The sequence below is a fragment of the Pagrus pagrus genome, assembly GCF_965226575.1.
Source record: "Pagrus pagrus genome assembly, chromosome: 6".
NCBI classification, from domain to species: Eukaryota; Metazoa; Chordata; class Actinopteri; order Spariformes; family Sparidae; genus Pagrus; species Pagrus pagrus.
Window position 1 is genome coordinate 23773941 of NC_140190.1, and position 17210 is coordinate 23791150.

Here is a 17210-nt window from a genome sequence, read left to right on the forward strand (position 1 = left end):
TTGAATCATGTTCAAGCCAGGCGCCGGCTTAGTGATGACATTTAACGTCGGTGTACAATCAAAGGTAGTATCAGCCATGCAGCCAGGCTGGAATAATACACTACACCCACGCCTGATAACCCACATACAGATACATGGAGTACAATGTACATAAGATAGGCTGCCATGGTAACTGCAAGGGTCTTTGGACTTCTCCCTGCTTGAAGTTGTCTCCATGACAATTTTGTGTCTCCTTTCGCCTTTGTCTCTTAACTTCTGCTTCAGTTCATTAAGTGCTTCATATTTGCATAATTGGAACCCGGGTAGGTGGCCAGCTTCTTATTAACAACCACCTTTTCAGTTTCACCTGTGAGATTTTCAACCTTCTGGCAACCACTGTAATCACCACTGGCTGGAATGTATGTGTACACCTACATGTAGTTTGAATTTCAAATAAAAATCAAATCGCTCTACCAAATAGTGAGCTCATCTGGATAGGTTTTTGTGGTTGAACGTGAGAATGCAAAAGATACTAATAGGAAGTTCTTAACATTAAACTGTATGGACAGAAGAGCGCTTGTTTCTCTATAAATAAGAGTCTGTTAAAAAAATAATTTGATGATGCTACACAATCCGATGCACTTTACTCAATAAAATCATTGGAAAGTAGTTCTTGGATTTAGGGCTGACCCGTATGCTTTAAAGCTACTCCAAATCAGCATTCAAATGCTTTGTTGTTTTGTTTTGTTTTTGAGGAAGGAGATGTTATGTTGGCTGCACCAAAAAAGGGGCACAGTACTGATGAAGAGCGAGAAACAGAGTTCCTCTATGGCACTTGATTGATTTCAAAACCTGCGCACTTAAAGACGAGGTGGGTGCAGGTGATAAAAGTGTACAGAACAGTGTCTGCGAGCAAAAATCCATGCACTTCTGCTCCATATTCACAAATGCGGTCTCAAGGCCATAAGGGGTGCAAGCTTGACTCTCCCTACGCGCTCACAGGAGGGAGGGGGAGACTTTCATTGATGTCCCCCCTCCTGTCCTCACCTCTTAAATTAGACTCATATTATTTTTAAAGTATGTGTTGAAGCTTTGAATAGTTTATATTCATTGATATGCACAATGGACTACAAATCCTTAACTTTGTTATTGTTGATGTTTGCACCTCTGCCAAACTTCATGGACCTCAAAAATTCTTTTATAACCCTTCAGTGTAGCTGAAGGACATGCAATGCGATCAAAGCTGAACACCAAGTTGTTTTTCTTAGGTCTTCAAACATTGACATTTTAGAGATACAAGGTTTTCACCACTAGCTGAAAATACAGTATGCATGTATGCACAGATCCACATTATGCACATACATAAACATAATTCATCTGGCTTAGTTTTGTGCCCTGTCGCTAGTTTGAGGTCTCCCATCATTCATGGATGAAGAAAATTCCCTTGAGGGTCTAAAGTCTTGTCAGTCACAGCCTCTCACACAAAGACACGCACACACTCACTCTCCACTATCCCTTCCTGCTCCATAGTATCTGTAGGGAGCAGCTGCACTGCATGGCCACAAGACAGCCAAGCCACACCACTTCCATTCTCCCCCCCTTACAATATAGGTCTATTCACAGCAAGCCTCCCATCCTGGCTCTGTGGGTGCGTCTCCATAATGCAGCCCTTCAGCTCCCATTCACATATCCAAAGCAGAAACCCAGTTGGCACCACAAAAGGACACACTGCCTTTCTTCCACAGATTCAAGGAAATCAATATCTGGAAAAGGAAAAGGAAAATCTGATCTGTCACCTCTGTAGGCTAATAATTGTGATTGTAGATCGAAATTGATAAGTAATGCCAAAGTTGTGAAATAATTGTAAGTGTTTGTTATCACTGTAATCGTGCTACCATACAGTAGTGAGTGTTAATGTGTGTGTGTCCATGATGTGTGTATTAGCATAGCCTCCTAGCCATGCTGACACTGATATGACAGCTCGGATTAAGGAGATCCAGCCTGCAGCGTCTTCTCTGGTCACAACACTTCCACGTCTCAGTCCTCATACCAACTGTAGCCTCACAGCTAGAGTACTGCTCTGCTTCTGCCGCTTCTTCCTCACCGAAGAGTACCAGTACCACCAGCTTTTATCCTCTAACTCAATTCACTGACTCTGACATGACATGACTCTTCATGAACAACATCATTAACATTTTCATCTAGCTGTCGTTTAAATATATTTATATATTTAAGTAAGAAAAACCTCAAAACTACATTAGCCTGGAAGAAAAAACTATTTTGTATAATCAAAAGGCCCCTGAACATACAGTTGTGACACGTAAATAATACATTCAGCAGGCTGTGCAAATCCAGTTTATCCATTTAAAAAAAAAAAATAAATAAAAAGGATTGGCGGTGTTGAAAATGCAAAATGCAACCGTGACCTACATTTTACACAAAGGCATTTATTGAGAAAATTATTTGTCTTTCTTTGGCGAAAAAATCCATTTCCAGCGAAAGTACAGACACGTATTGTTTGCATTCAGTCTTTATAGATGACAGAAGACATGCACATTACATCCTGACCTACATGGTGCAAGGACAATAGGAGCTACTGAATAATGAATATAAATATCTCAACCTGAGCGGTCAGACAGGTCTTCACCGCCATGTGGTGTGAGATTAAATGAATATGATAGATGGTGATTTCCGTTGGCAGCATGTCTTTGACTTTTAGCTCCTCTTTACCAGCAGCTGCAGCAATCCCAGCACACACAGTATACAAGCTGACATTGTGCTGGAGGTGAATATGATAGCGATCTCTTTTCTGTTAAGTATTTTGAATATAAATCGTCGTCATGTGAAATGTGATAATAATAGCTGTTACTGTGGCTTCAGTATTCCGCAAGCAATCTCCTATCTTTATAGTTGACATAATCCCCTTCCAACTGTTTCTATGTTATATTAACCAGTAAAAGAATATGCCCTCACAACCGTTACTTCTTCAAACAATTATAATAAGTGGCTCAATATTTATAGCTGCCTGACAAGACTAACTTTTCTTTGGCTGTCCACAGGAGAGGTGGCTGCAAATTTTTAACATACAGTGATGGTATTTTAATTAAGTGGCCTGGCGCTCATAGCCGCCTATGAATTACTACATTTACGTCAAACAAACAAGAAGAACATTGCTTTAAATCTAGTCCTTTTTTTGACACAAGCACCTCATCCACAATGTTGCTAGCTATGACTCATGTTGCATTGTTTACAATATATCATCCAAGAAAGAAACAATTGAAGTAATCCATCCAATCAGCATACCCGTCTAGTTGGCTTCTACACTCAATTGATCTGCCTGTCAAGGTTATGTGAAGGTTGGAAACAGAAGTAAAAGGACATATAATAACACAATCTCTATGATTTGCCTCAACTGATCACCACCCCTATGCTTACTATACTTGTATTTATCATGCTAGTCTGTCATGCTTTATACTCCAGGATACCAAATAGCCAAGAGAGGCAGACTGTCTATCAACAGTCAGGATTTCACTGGTTTGAGTGCTTTAATTGTCACAGTATCAACATGGAAACCAGGATTTCATTTTTGGCAAAAAGCATCTATCTATGATATCTCAATTCCTAATGCAGTTATGTCAGGCAAGTAAAGTGAGCACTAGTGTTGTCAGTGTTCAGGTTCTTCTTCAGTGAATCCAGACAAAGCTTGGCCCAGTGTTGATAAATATAAATACTGGCTTCTGCCTGCTAAGCTGGTTTAGTGTTGGTCCGTTGATGGTGCTCGCTGAATGTTTGTATCCAGGCACTGAACCATCTCTAATCTGCCCCACTAACCACCTATCGCTCCATATCCCAACCCCCTGCCTCTTGGACAAGAGGGTTGTCATTGATCAGAGCTACTGATGCAACTACATTTACATATTGCCCTTCAGGCAAATTAAATAACATGAAATTCCTCAATAACCAACCTAACAAACAACAATTTGTTAACCAGTCAGCCACATTAATCCAAAGAACAATAAAATAGAAACCACTTTACACTACTGTCTGTCACAGAATCTAATAAGTCACTAATCTGATAATACAGGAGAGACTTCAGACACAATTTGGTTGCATAAAACTTACCATTGGTGTGATGATAGACATCTCCTGGTCATGTTGATCATCAGCCAAAGGCTTATGATCTAATGTCTCTGATGTTAGGGAAGTTAGCTGGTTCAATTGTGCAATATATATTACAATACATATCTACATATTTACATAATTACTGCAGTTGTCAACAACATTGCGGCAGAGAATTTCTTTTTCACCCTCCCATTTATTACCTGCTGCTCTGTGAGTTTCAATCCAGGAACCTGTGCAGATCATGTAAAGACAGGACCTTATGTCATCTGAGCAGGGCTTACAGTGAGCACGTTTACATGCACACTAATAAACCGATCAGTATCTGATTTTTGGAGTTACCAGAATGACTGAAACCATGTAAACCCATTTTTTCCATCATTTCATTACTAAAGTGCATAGTCTTCGGATTATTGTGGTCATGTAAAGGTGCTCAGTGCTGCCTGTCACTTCGTCAACTTAGTTCTATTATAACCTTTCTGCAGACATCAGGGTCTGCAATGTGAATTTGTTTAAATAGCCTTGGACAGGCCTTGTATTGACGTTTTCTTGTTATCTTTGAGTGTGAAGTTTGTAATTTTTTTCATTTGTATCGATGGATTTTATTGATTAAGCAGTATGTCATGCTTCCTCTAGAAAGATGCTGCAAATATAAACTTTACTCACTTAATTACTTACTCACATTGCCCTGGTAAAATGTCCTTGAACAGGATGGTGAACCTCCTACCTCCTTACTTATGATACTGTAAGTTTCTGTGGGGAAGCACATCAGCTAAACACTATTTAATGTAAATGTAAGCTCCCCACTTGTGCTAACGCATTGCTGTTGAGAGTGGAATCAGCAGGAGCCTAGGGGTGGAGGAGGGTGGGATGCTGGGAAGCAGTGAAAGGTGAATCAGCCTCCACCTTTGTTTCCAAGTGGCCCCGCTGGCTTTGTTTTGGAGCAGAATGAATTATTAACAGCGGCCTTCTGGTTGTATTTTTCATCAGTGTCCACCTCTAAAGGTAAAGAGCACTGTGCTGAGAGATCTCCATTGACTGGCTCCTTCCTTCACTTTGCCTCTTTTATTTTTAGTTCCTCTCTTTCTGACCCCTCTCTCTATTTTTCCATTACACTGTGTCTCTTGAATTACCACATTAACAGAAATATATTTGGTCTCTATGACAATTAAAGCCTGTCTTCTCTGTAGCAGACTTAATTGTACTGCAGTTCACAATCACCTTGTATGAAACACATTGTATTACACCATAAAGGTATATTCCACTGCACTTAAGTGGATTATTGTCGAATTTTGGCCTTGTAAACATTATTTTACAGACCACAAAGTGCATTGGCTTCCATTTGGCATCTAAAGTTACAACATTGCTTTGCTGCTTTTACCTTGTTAATCAGTTGTTACAGTTGGATCATTACTTTAAGTACTGTTAAAAACATTTATTGTTGTCCATAATGTACATTTTTGCTAACTCACATTATGGTGACATAACTCATGTTGTATTGTGTCATACACTCTTTAGCAAGGCTGTGAATTGCTCTCTCAACTCTTGGTGATTTGAATGGAGTTTGGTTTAGCATCCATGTACAGAGATTACGGTTAATCTGAATAATTCCCATAAATTGAGCTGACCTACCTTCTAATAATGAACCTTCTAAACAGGATTAAGTGACATACGAAGTGGGGTTAAAATCGACCTGTTTTCTCATTCTCTTGGCGCGTAGGTAAAGGTCGTGTAATAAGCACAAAAGCCATCAAAATGTAGACAGCGGCTCTGCTTTCTCACCAGTGTAATTACTTTACAATAATGTCACATTGGACAGGCTAACAAAACAGCAGAATAAAGTGTTGGAATGACAGAAAAAGACGGGTGTCAGAAATTTCCTGGAGATTGAATAAGGTAGTTGTATATGTCAGGATATAATACCTCAGACCAATGGGTGAGGTCGTTTGTCGATTTTATTTATTTTAGAATTATATTTGAACATTGGACATCTTGAATGATGTTTTCATTTCCAAAAAATGTGGGAATGTTCCAGACGCCCCCCTCCTATTGATATGATTTAATTGTAATATTATTATTGACAAGTTAGAAAAAAATTAAACATGAAACAGAAATTTTGAGTATTCTATATTTTGAATATTACTCAAATAAACATTTTTCTAAAGTTATCTGAAGTTACACAAAGATGCAACTAGGAACTCTTTCAAGTGAAATTCCAGCAGCTAATGCCTCCATATTTAAAGTCAATAAGTCTGTGTAAGGAATTTCCGTGGCTTGAATTGGATTGGCTGAATGCCACCTTTTCCTGTATAATTGTCTTACACTGTATTACATCTTCCTGAAGGACACTCGGTCAGGTCTAGGTTCAGCCGTTGTCTGTGAGTGGCTCTTTAGTTTTGTCACTTTAGACACATTTAAATATGTTAATAGTATAATGTTCTCATCTGTCCATCAGTTTAAAGCATATTTTGTAGGCTGGCAAGATGTCTATATTTTTCCATTAAGGATTGCAGAGTGCCGCAAATGTTCAAGCTATAGTGGTCCCTTATTGACTGATAGGGTGAAACCCCACCTCCAGTGTGATTGGTGTAGTTCTTGTCAGGTTTGCTCCTTTCAAACATTTATTTTTTTCTCTCAATAATCCGAGCACTCTTCTCTTCCTGGAAGAAGCCAGGTGTAGTGTTTTTTTCCCAAAGTAGCCATTTTCCATCCACCTTTCAGCCAGCCACTCCTTATTACATCAAACAAGCCCTGATAGTTAAGAAACAAATAATGTTAGCAAGGTTGACTCAGTTTTATTTTAGCAAGATTCAAGCCACAATGCATGACTGTTTTGTTGTTTTTTTGGTCTTTTTTTCCATCCATTTTCCTGCTCAGCCAATTCTCTGTCACCTGATTCTCTTTTATCATCTGCTGGCCAGAAGATTCTCCCAACTGTCCGATAGCAAAGCTTTGCTACGCTGTTGGTTAAATAAATAATCAAGTACCCAGATGAACCTGAAGCCTGGCTACATAAAGAAGAGGACTCATTTTACTGGGATGAGCCATCTAATAGGCTAGTGACTCACTGTCAAAAAGGGCTTTAGTTTTTGAGATACAAAGCTACAAAGCTAGGAGTATCTCAAATTTTGGGGGGCATTGTCACTAGCCTATAAGAGGTTCCCTTGGGATTATGAAGGCTGAGTTTCATCCCTTAAATATTATACACTATACATTTAAGAAATTGACCCTAACAGGCATTGTCTTTCCTTATTCCCAAAGTAGAGACAGTGTAATGAGTGACTAATAAGGATGTCATGAATGTGGGTTTTTTAAAACACAGTGGGGCAAATTAAATGTATGTAAAAGAGAGATTGAAAGGAAGTCGGGTTGGGGGGGTTCTTAGTTAATAGAAATCAGACATTGAGAGATAAACAATATGTAAATAGGAAAATTAACCAAATTTACCTCTGGGAGAAAGCCAGTGTGACAGACAGAATAATTTGGCAGGGAGCCTCAGGTGCAGCTGGGATGGGTGGAGGCGGGGCAATGAGCGAGAAGCTGAGGGAGAGAGGACGAGAAAGAGGGAGGGTTTGTGTGTGTGTGTGTGGAAAGAGAGAGAGATTGAGTGTGCAAGCTAGAGAGATAGTGTGGAGAGGGAGGGAGGGGAGTGTAAGCCAGTCACAGCATCTCTCCTTCTCACTGCACCAGGGCTGAGGGACTCTTCGTCCCCTCGCTTCCCTCGCTGCAGATTTAAGTCATTTCCATCAGCGCAGTCATCTTTTTTTTTCTTGCTTTTTACTTGCTGCTTGTGACAGATGCAGTGCATTCATCTCTTTCTGTGTGGCAGGATCTAAGGATTTATTTATTAAATATGTTGGTTGTCTTGTTTAACGGAATTGAAAGGGGGACGTTTGCAGAGGACAGTGCTTGAAACTGGGACTCCAACTGGGACTTGATCTTTCCTTTATGTTGCTAGAGTGGATTCATCTTTTGTTGCACTGCCAGTGTTTTGTTCAGGGCGACAGAAACACAGAGAGGAGTAGTAGGATCCCATACCTCTACAACCAAACAGAGCGCATATTTCAAAGGACTAAGGCAAGTTCTACGGTTACATTAAGCACTTGAGGAGGAGGTGCTTAGCCTCCTTCACCAATGCTTCAGAATGTCACAACAGAAATGCAAGTAACAAGTTTATTGGATATGTAAGTGGATTGCAGAGTGATCCCCACACCCCTCTCTGCAAGTGTTTGCCACAGGATTGCTGAGGAGTGAGTGGAGCGCTGACTTATTCAGCTGGCCTCTCATTGCTCCAAGAGAGTCCTTTCACCTGCCTGCATGGGAGTCCAACATTCAACACTTTCATCAGCTACTGGACTTTTACAATTGTTTGTCTTTCACGACTTGCAGTCCAAAACACTGAGAGGCAAGTTTGCACATTTTGATTTCAAGTTCAAATCACTTTAATGGCAGAACTCATCTAGACATTTTGACGCACTTTGTTTTTACCTCATTCTGCCTCGGGATGCCTTGTAAACACATTTGCCCCCAAGCGCCATGTGTGCTGAGAGAGCTGTGACATTATCTCCTGCGGAGATCCCCATGTTGTTCTAGCCTGTGTCTGTGTTTTGATTCAGACAATAGCTGGGCATACATGGGCTCCAGACACTGACCAGAGGACCACCAAAATAAGGCAAGCCTGCAGTTACATAGTAAACACACTAGCACCAATGGACAGTGAAACTTTGGATTGCATTAAAGTGTTGCTTCACAGAGATGGATGGAATTTTTTTCTCCAGACTTTGGTACCCACCAGGAGAGACTCTCAAAGAGATTTTTTTCTTCCCATACGCAATGGTTGCCTAAAATGTTTTTTTTAAAAGGTAACGGCACTCTAAATGTTATCTGATGTCTTTGTGTGAAATAGGAGCCATGTGCTGCTAATTTTTTTGATCTCCTGTAAGGATTCTTCAAGAGAGAAGCGTATTGTGCTTTGCTTCATGCTTTAACCTCTTCGTATGGTGTCCTCCCTCACATCTTCTATGCTCTCTGCCCTTGTAAGGTCAGTTTATGCCCTCAGCCTCCCAGTGGCAACCCTCATTAGAATCAGGAGATGAGGCTACAGACTGGCAAGCAAAGCAGCAGGGAAACTCGCCTTTTGGACAGATGCTGGGCACACCACTAGTGCTGCCCTCCTTTAGGTCAAAGGAATACAGCATTTTTTTCCCCATACTCCTGACTGTTACCCACCCACTACTTTCACTAACCATGAGTGATTGGAAAAGGAGAGCTAAACGGGTCGTCCTACCCTCCCAAAGGCTGTATTGATTTTTCTCCAGTCAGTGTTCATTTGATTGAGACCCAGCTATGTGAGAGTAAGGTGAAAGAGAAAGTGAGTGCGCTAGAGAGAGTATTGAGCTCCATTAACTGAGGGAGGCTGCAGAAACCCGGTGTAGAGTGGGTGGGGGGCAGACAGTTCTCCAATTACAGGCCAGCTGCCTTATGGGTGGCACACCATAAACCTGACCCACCTGGATAGCACCCAGAACAATGAACCAGTCTGAGCTGACAACGGACCCGGTGTTTACTGCCAACAGCAGCCACGGAGACTTCTTTCCTGGCAGGGCCTCCAACCACTCCTGTCCCTTGGGCTGGGGGCTGAACGAAGGACTAGAGACATGCGTCCTGGAGACTGTTGTGATTGTACTTCTGACCGTGCTTATTATTGCGGGGAACCTGACAGTGATCTTCGTGTTCCACTGTGCCCCTCTGCTACACCACTACACTACCAGCTACTTCATCCAGACCATGGCCTATGCTGACCTTCTGGTGGGTCTCAGCTGCCTGGTGCCCACCTTGTCGCTGCTTCACTACCCAGCAGGTGTCCAGGAGCCTATCACATGCCAGGTCTTCAGCTATGTTATCTCTGTTTTGAAGAGTGTTTCAATGGCCTGCTTGGCTTGTATCAGTGTGGACCGCTACCTGGCCATTACTAAACCACTGTCCTATAACCAGCTGGTGACGCCATGCCGGCTACGAGGCTGCATCACCCTCATCTGGGTCTACTCGAGCCTGGTTTTCTTGCCCTCCTTCTTTGGGTGGGGTAAACCAGGCTATCATGGGGACATTTTTGAGTGGTGTGCTCACTCTTGGCCCACCTCTGCCCTCTTTACAGGCTTTGTGGTGTGTTTGCTCTATGCACCTGCTGCACTTGTGGTTTGCTTTACCTATTACCATATCTTTCGCATTTGCCAGCAGCACAACAGGGAGATAAGTGAACGGCGAGCACGATTCCCCAGCCAGGAGATGGAGGCTGGTGAGGGAGGTGGCGGGGGGCATCATGGAGGGCATGGACCAGATCGGCGCTATGCGATGGTGCTCTTCCGCATCACCAGTGTTTTCTATATGCTTTGGCTACCCTACATAATCTACTTCCTGCTAGAGAGCTCCCATGTGTTAGATAGCCCTGCCCTCTCCTTCATCACCACCTGGCTAGCCATCAGCAACAGCTTTTGCAACTGTGTCATCTATAGCCTGTCTAATAGTGTGTTCCGCCTGGGCATGCGTAGGCTCTCACAGACAATGTGCTCCTTCAGCCACTGTGCAGCAGATGACAGGGACTTTGGGGAGCCTAAACCAAGGAAGAGGGCAAACTCGTGCTCCATCTGAAGGGATGACTGTTCCAGGACAGGGATACTCCTGGAATCTACAAATGGGAAACATTAATCGAAAACCAGTTTAGCAGCTGGTAATCTTTCAGCAAAATTGGCGGGGCTTAACCAAATGGAAAACAATTTGTGTTGGATTGGCGTGTCAGCTGACATCAGTGACATTGCCTTGGTCACAATAAACAATGGTTTATTGCATTACAGGCTTTTCAAGGAGATCAGTGCAAACAGAGATTTAGTCAGATATGATGGCTTTTATTGTATGGTACCTGACTTAGCTGGTGATCACAAACATAGTAGTCTCCCCTTAGTGTTCTTAGCCTTTACATTTCATTGTAGGTCATCAGCCAGGTCAGAAAAAACTCCAAAAGATTCACAAATATTTCATCAGACATCAAATGTGGCCACACTATTTCATGCCTTTTAAATTTTGTTAGTGGTTGTGAAATGGATCAACCTGATATTCGATGTCCGTGCTTTCTATGACTGTCATTAGCAGAGATAAGATAACCTACACTTACTTGTGCTCACAAACCTGTTTTTAAAGGCTGGAAATAGATATTTGACTTTTTAACTGTACAAACATACACGACAGCCATTATGCTGCTGATACAGTAAATAACAGATGATGTATGACCTTGACTGTTTTCTGAAGAATAAGCAGCCCCTTTCTGTTTAAGTATTTTCTGTTGAAATATTTCCTGAGTCTGTAAACATGGTGTGGGCAGGTGAACTATAGAGATGCAAAAAAATATGTATTAATGTTCTGGTCAGGTGTTCATTCACATTGTTTTCTATTAATAGGGAGATTATCCAATCACTAATCTAACAATTGGTTGAAATTTGGATGCATTTATTTAGACATTCTGCAAAACATGGTCCATTATGTAACAATGCACAGCAATCTTAAATCCTCAAATATAGCACTGTGTAGATAGTTGTGCAAAACATACTTCTACATCACAGCATTAGACCAATGACGGTAGAACTAGCTATACTTTTAAGAGGAGTGTTGAAACCTATAAATCCCAGAAGCAGAATTAATAAAGTTATCACTTGATTTAACATGGTTACTAATCCATAATGTAGATGGCCAAATGTAGGACTTGTATAGGATTTTCCACAGACTTGCTGCTTCCCTTGGTTTCCAATTTAAGTATTAGCTGTTTATGGGTTGGTCACCAATTGATGGCTCACCCCCACTCAAAAGGACCTTATTTCAAGAATACAGACAAAAAATGTTCCGGGTTGACACTGAAGCCTCTATATTGAGGGCAGTGATGCTTTCACCAGATAACTATCCAGCACAAAGTGTTTTTTCCCAAGGTCCCCCCTTGGGCTTATGAAATGACCCATCAGCGCCAGGATTCCCACCATTGGCGGGGCATTCCTGATATGGCTGTGTTATGAGTATTCTGCTAACAGTCTGATGCATGAGCGCTCATGACAGCCATTTCTAACAAGCAAATAAATATTACATCCCTCCCTGTATATGGAGGGCCATGAATGCTAGATTGTAAACAAACAGAATTGGCCACTATCTAATTATGAATTTCATATAATGTTTGATGATAAAGAGAAGTTAAATTGTAACATTTTACTTGAGAAACAGAATTTCATGAATGAGCTGTCTTGAGGATATCATTATTTTTAGATGCACCTCCTGATCGTTGCTTTTAACGCACTCACAAACTTGGTGAGTGGGTTAAGAGAAATGACAGTAGTGGCAGTGTAGACCCGAGGATGTCACCTGGTTGTGAGTGTTTTTTTCTTAAAGATTAAAGTACATTTTATTTCACAGCAGCTGTAGACTGGATCTCAGGTTAATGTGATGTGATCCGTCTGGAGGTCGCTGTGAGGTTAAACCTTAACTGATCTGAAATTACATGCTTAGTTGTGATAAAGGTCGAAGGCTATCAGTAGCTTATCTTGTAGTTGTTTTGTTAAAACTACTAGCCGGACAATCCTCATTACTTTTAATTTGCCCCACTCTCCTTCAGCTGTACCAGTTATGTTGCTGCTAAATGTGAAAAGTTACTGCTCTCAAACTACAGGCCTGAATGTCTTGCAGACTTCTCAATGCTTTTGTGAATTAACACAGTAAAATAGTGTGCATTTATCACAGGGTCAAACCTAATTGGTAGCCATAATGAAAATCTGGGGGGGAAAGAACATTGAATTGTTGACTGGGCTTTTGAATTCTCCCTTATTTCTTTCATGTAGTTTGTGCCCAAGCAACAGGTGACGGTATAGAAATGGAGTCATGGCGAATGGATTGTTTGTGGACTACTTCTTGGAAAAGGGTAGTTACCTCCATTCTGCTAAAATATTATATATCTTTCGTTCTTTTATTGTACTACCGTACTACATTCCAGCTTGGTTCAATCTGAAGACTGTTTCCCTGTGTTGGGCTTTTGATATATATAAAAAGTACAGATGGTGTGTTGTCAAGGAACCTATAGACTGCCTTTGGTTATGATTCCCATCCTTTGCTACAGCACACTAGTAAAGTAATTCCAGTAAACTAACCTTGTACATTCCCTTGATGATTGGATCAGTGTCAAAGCATAATTCATTTCATATGAATACAGCCACATACTGCAACCAATGACTTATACTGATTTCCCAATTTGGTCATAGTAGTGTCAGCTGTGGTTTAGGCCTTGCTTGTAGTGTCCATGCTAGAGACAAAGTGGCATAGCGAACCCAGTCCATTGATATTGTAACTGCATTCTATGCAGCTTAACGGTACTCTGTGTAAGTCATTCCTCATTTTAAAGCTGCATGAAGTGATTTTTGACTACTAGGACCAGAAAGACTCTGATACAATAAGTCTTTAGCACATTTGATTTCAGTGGCATGATACTAATCAATTTACTACTTAACACATCCAGCAGAAACAGAGCTACACAAGCATTTGATTTCATGGTCTCTCTGGCCACCTGATGAATGTAAGTACAATATTGTTGTCAAGCCAAGGTTTGGTAAACCAGCATCACAAACAGAAAAATATCTGTCTCCTTTTTTCTTTACCAGCCACTTGTTTACTTTGGCTCTCTGCAGTTTCACATGAGGCAGGTAGCCTACAGTCAACTTGCAATGTTCATGTGCTGGGGAGTGGCTGCCCATGTTTTACACTGTGTGTGCCAGCATTGTTTTTGTTTTGTTGGTTTGCACATGTAAGAAGACCATCAATGAGGTAAAAAGCAGCTGTGTAAAGCTGCAGTATGGGGTGTATATTCATAGTGAGGTCCTCACCCCTTAACATAATCAGAAGTTGATTCAGTGTTAGAATAAAAAAATATTGCTTTATGCAGCTTTAATGCATTACAGATTGTTCTGTATACGTGCCTAAACATGTATTTTGTAGGAAAAGTGAAAAAAAAAACAAGATGTTGAGAAGTAATTATTGTGCACTTTTTAAAAAACATTTTCAAGCTACATGATCATATCTTGTGACTGTGTACACATCTGAAGGAACACTGTCATTTGATCTAGTTTTTAAATACTTTGTGATAAGTTCAGAGCGGTTTCCACAGTTGATCTGACTTCTGCCTTCAAGTGGGTACATGTTCTACTATCTGACATCTACATCATATCTGTCAGATAGGAGGAGACAGCAGATTTGTCTAAGTCTTGTGAATTTCCTTCTATAGCCCTGTGACCTGGCATACATGAGGAATAACAGTAGGGAACCACAGCATAGTTGTGTCAAATACTAGACTTATGATAATGTTTTTTTAATTTGATAGCTTGTGTTTTTGGTGCTCCTTTGGAGCATAGTGCAGTGGGGTAGTAGAGAACATTTTAAGCTCTGAATTAGTGCTGTATTATCTTCACAATGTGGTGACAACAACAACAACATATAAGACAAGAGAAAGCAAAAATTCTGTAATTGCCTAAAATAAGATAGCTCAGTTGTTACCATATAATGTAAAGGTTGGAATATTTCTTTAAAGTGGAGATTACAGTATTTGGTCAGAAGTTGCACACATATTCATTCCTTTAGTGGGCTTTTTTGTAGCGAGTTATGTGAATTATGTGTCTTGGCTCAAGGTTTCAAAAATCCACGAGCTTCTCCAAGTGGTAGAAAAACAAAACTGTTATCTTGTCTAAACAAATCATCTTACTTTCAAGTGCATTGATCGGGGCTTTTAGTAAAAAGAGTTTAATAAATTACAGAGTAATATGTATTTATTTATTAAGTTATGTTTAAACCTTTACACAATATACTGTATATGAGTATACTGTATATAAAGTGTGTGTGTGTGTGTCTGTTTTTAACCTGCTGTACAGCCAAAAAAAGAAAATCAGACTAATTCTGACAAAGGTATGGCACACCCATTTGTGTTAAATCAACTAGGCTGCTGATGTTGTGAGTAGGAGGCAGAGTGTGTTAAATTACACAGTATCTATTTTTTTATTTTGAAATTTTGTCAAAAGCTATGGTTTTGTTGTTGCTGCCAACCCAATAAAGGTGAAAATAGTAGACATTTACATCTGTGTAGTTTCTTTTGTGAAATGTGTGTGTTTCTTTAGCAGCAGTCACCAACTTCAAATCATAACCAGCAGAACTCTCCAGAGTCGCCCTCATATTTCCTCTGCTTGGCACCTATTTTAAGTAGGAGAAGAAAATAGAGATGTGGGCTTGTGACTGTGTGGCTGCCAATTTGAATTCCCGGACTTGATGGGATCAGTGCAATTAGCTAACGTCTGTCTGAGCATAGGTGCACTTACAAAATGGTTGAATATACAGTAAATATAATGAATGTGTAAAGTAATAATCACAGGTGTCAGATAGGCATGTTTGTGTGAATAAATAATGTAAATCTCAGTCTTCAACAAATGTATTCGTTTTGTGTTCCCAGCTCAGTTATGAGACATTTCTTGTTAAAGGGTCAAGGGCAGAGACTGATATTCATCCCAGATTCTCTCTCAGCAGCAAACTTTCTAAACAGATACACTACAGAAAGATAACAGTGGATATCTCACAACAAATCTGAAAATGAAAAAGGAAAGATTTAATTTCAGGGTTTCGTCATTTCATTTTCCTCTGAGCCAGCAGATGGCTGATCATCTGCTAGGTAACAACTCCGCTAGCCTTTGCTTTAGTTAATGAACACCATCATGTCCTCTCTCGTTGTGAACAGGAGCCTCATTATAGAGCCTGATCCTTTGTTCTTGTGCTTAAATTGGCCTTTGAAATTCATGCACTCACTTAGACTCCTATCATCCCTGTCTTCACTGAGTAGTTTAGTGAAGAGACGAGCAACAGGAGATGGATGGGGGTATTGGAAGAAAATTGAAAGTAAGAGCAGCAGATCTTGGAAAGGAAGTGGTTGGAGAAAAGATGGCAGGAGAGATAAACTGGTTTAGTAAACTGCCTATATGGGAAGAGCAAGATGACAGAAAAGGAGGATCAGGAGGAAGGAAGTGAGTGAGGAGTGAGGGATGTAGGAAGTTATGTAGGTGGAAAGAGGAGGATGTTTGGGGAAGAAGAAAGGAACAGAGGAAGATGAAGAACAGTGCTCAGAAGGATAAAGGGTAGTTCCATGTTTATTTCTCAAATTCTGAAGGTTGCGTATATATCAACAGAGAATCATTGTGAAAATGTTATTTATAGCCATCGTAAACATTTTGTATCAAGCTATTTAAGCACAGTGTCTGAAAAACACTCATTACATAAAAACAAAGTTTTTAAAATATAAGGTATCAAATCCTTTATGTTGTGTTTGTGTATATGAAATGTGTTTTATATTCATGCCAGCGACCACATTTCAGCGCAGGCAGTTTTTGGATGCGTTACCAGCTTTTTCATTTGTTTGATATCTAGTTTTGGAATGAAAATATGAAGTCATTCCTCCTACTAGAAAGCATTTCAGCCACACTGACTGAGCCAGACCGAGAGCAGATTTGCAGTCCAGGGCTGCTCAATATTCATGACTCACACTATATCAGGAATTCCCTTTTATTCCCACAAATGGCAGCACTCTCCTCACTTCCTCTTTCCCTTTCCACCCTGCCACTTTCCTCCTCCTCTTTCCGTCCTGATTGAGAAAGGACCACCTGACCCTCTTTTGAGGTGGGGAAATCATAATTGGAAGGGAAGCCAGTTCCTGCCTCTTTGTGCTAATGGTGGAGCCCTTGCGGCGCCCACCAAAAGCCTTTGATGGTATAAGGAGGACACACTCATAACAACCACACAAGAACACACCCTCATATATCTTGCATGGCCTCAGACAGTCTTTGAAAACGTGGGCTATGACTGTGGCCTGATAGCTGACAGGTGTTGCATAAATGATTGTGTGCTCTTGCATTATGCAATGTGCAGTGTTAAACATTTTTCATTTATTCCTCTATTAACAACACTCTGTGGCTTTGTGAGGCTGCACAGGGGTGCTTTGAGCTAAATGTCTGCAGGAGAACATCAACTCCTCAGGATTCATCCTCTGGGGCCTTGAATGT

General features: G+C 40.7%; 2 protein-coding genes across 2 annotated transcripts in view; both read left to right on the forward strand.

The window, feature by feature from the left end:
• Positions 1-17210, forward strand: part of rabgap1l (RAB GTPase activating protein 1-like) — a 115744-nt gene that overhangs the window by 25990 nt on the left and 72544 nt on the right. The window lies entirely within an intron of this gene.
• On the forward strand, positions 7800-15242 carry gpr52 (G protein-coupled receptor 52). Its single transcript, XM_084355952.1, has one exon. It carries the CDS (start codon positions 9628-9630, stop codon positions 10744-10746), a length of 1119 nt encoding a protein of 372 aa, XP_084212078.1. The 5' UTR covers positions 7800-9627; the 3' UTR covers positions 10747-15242.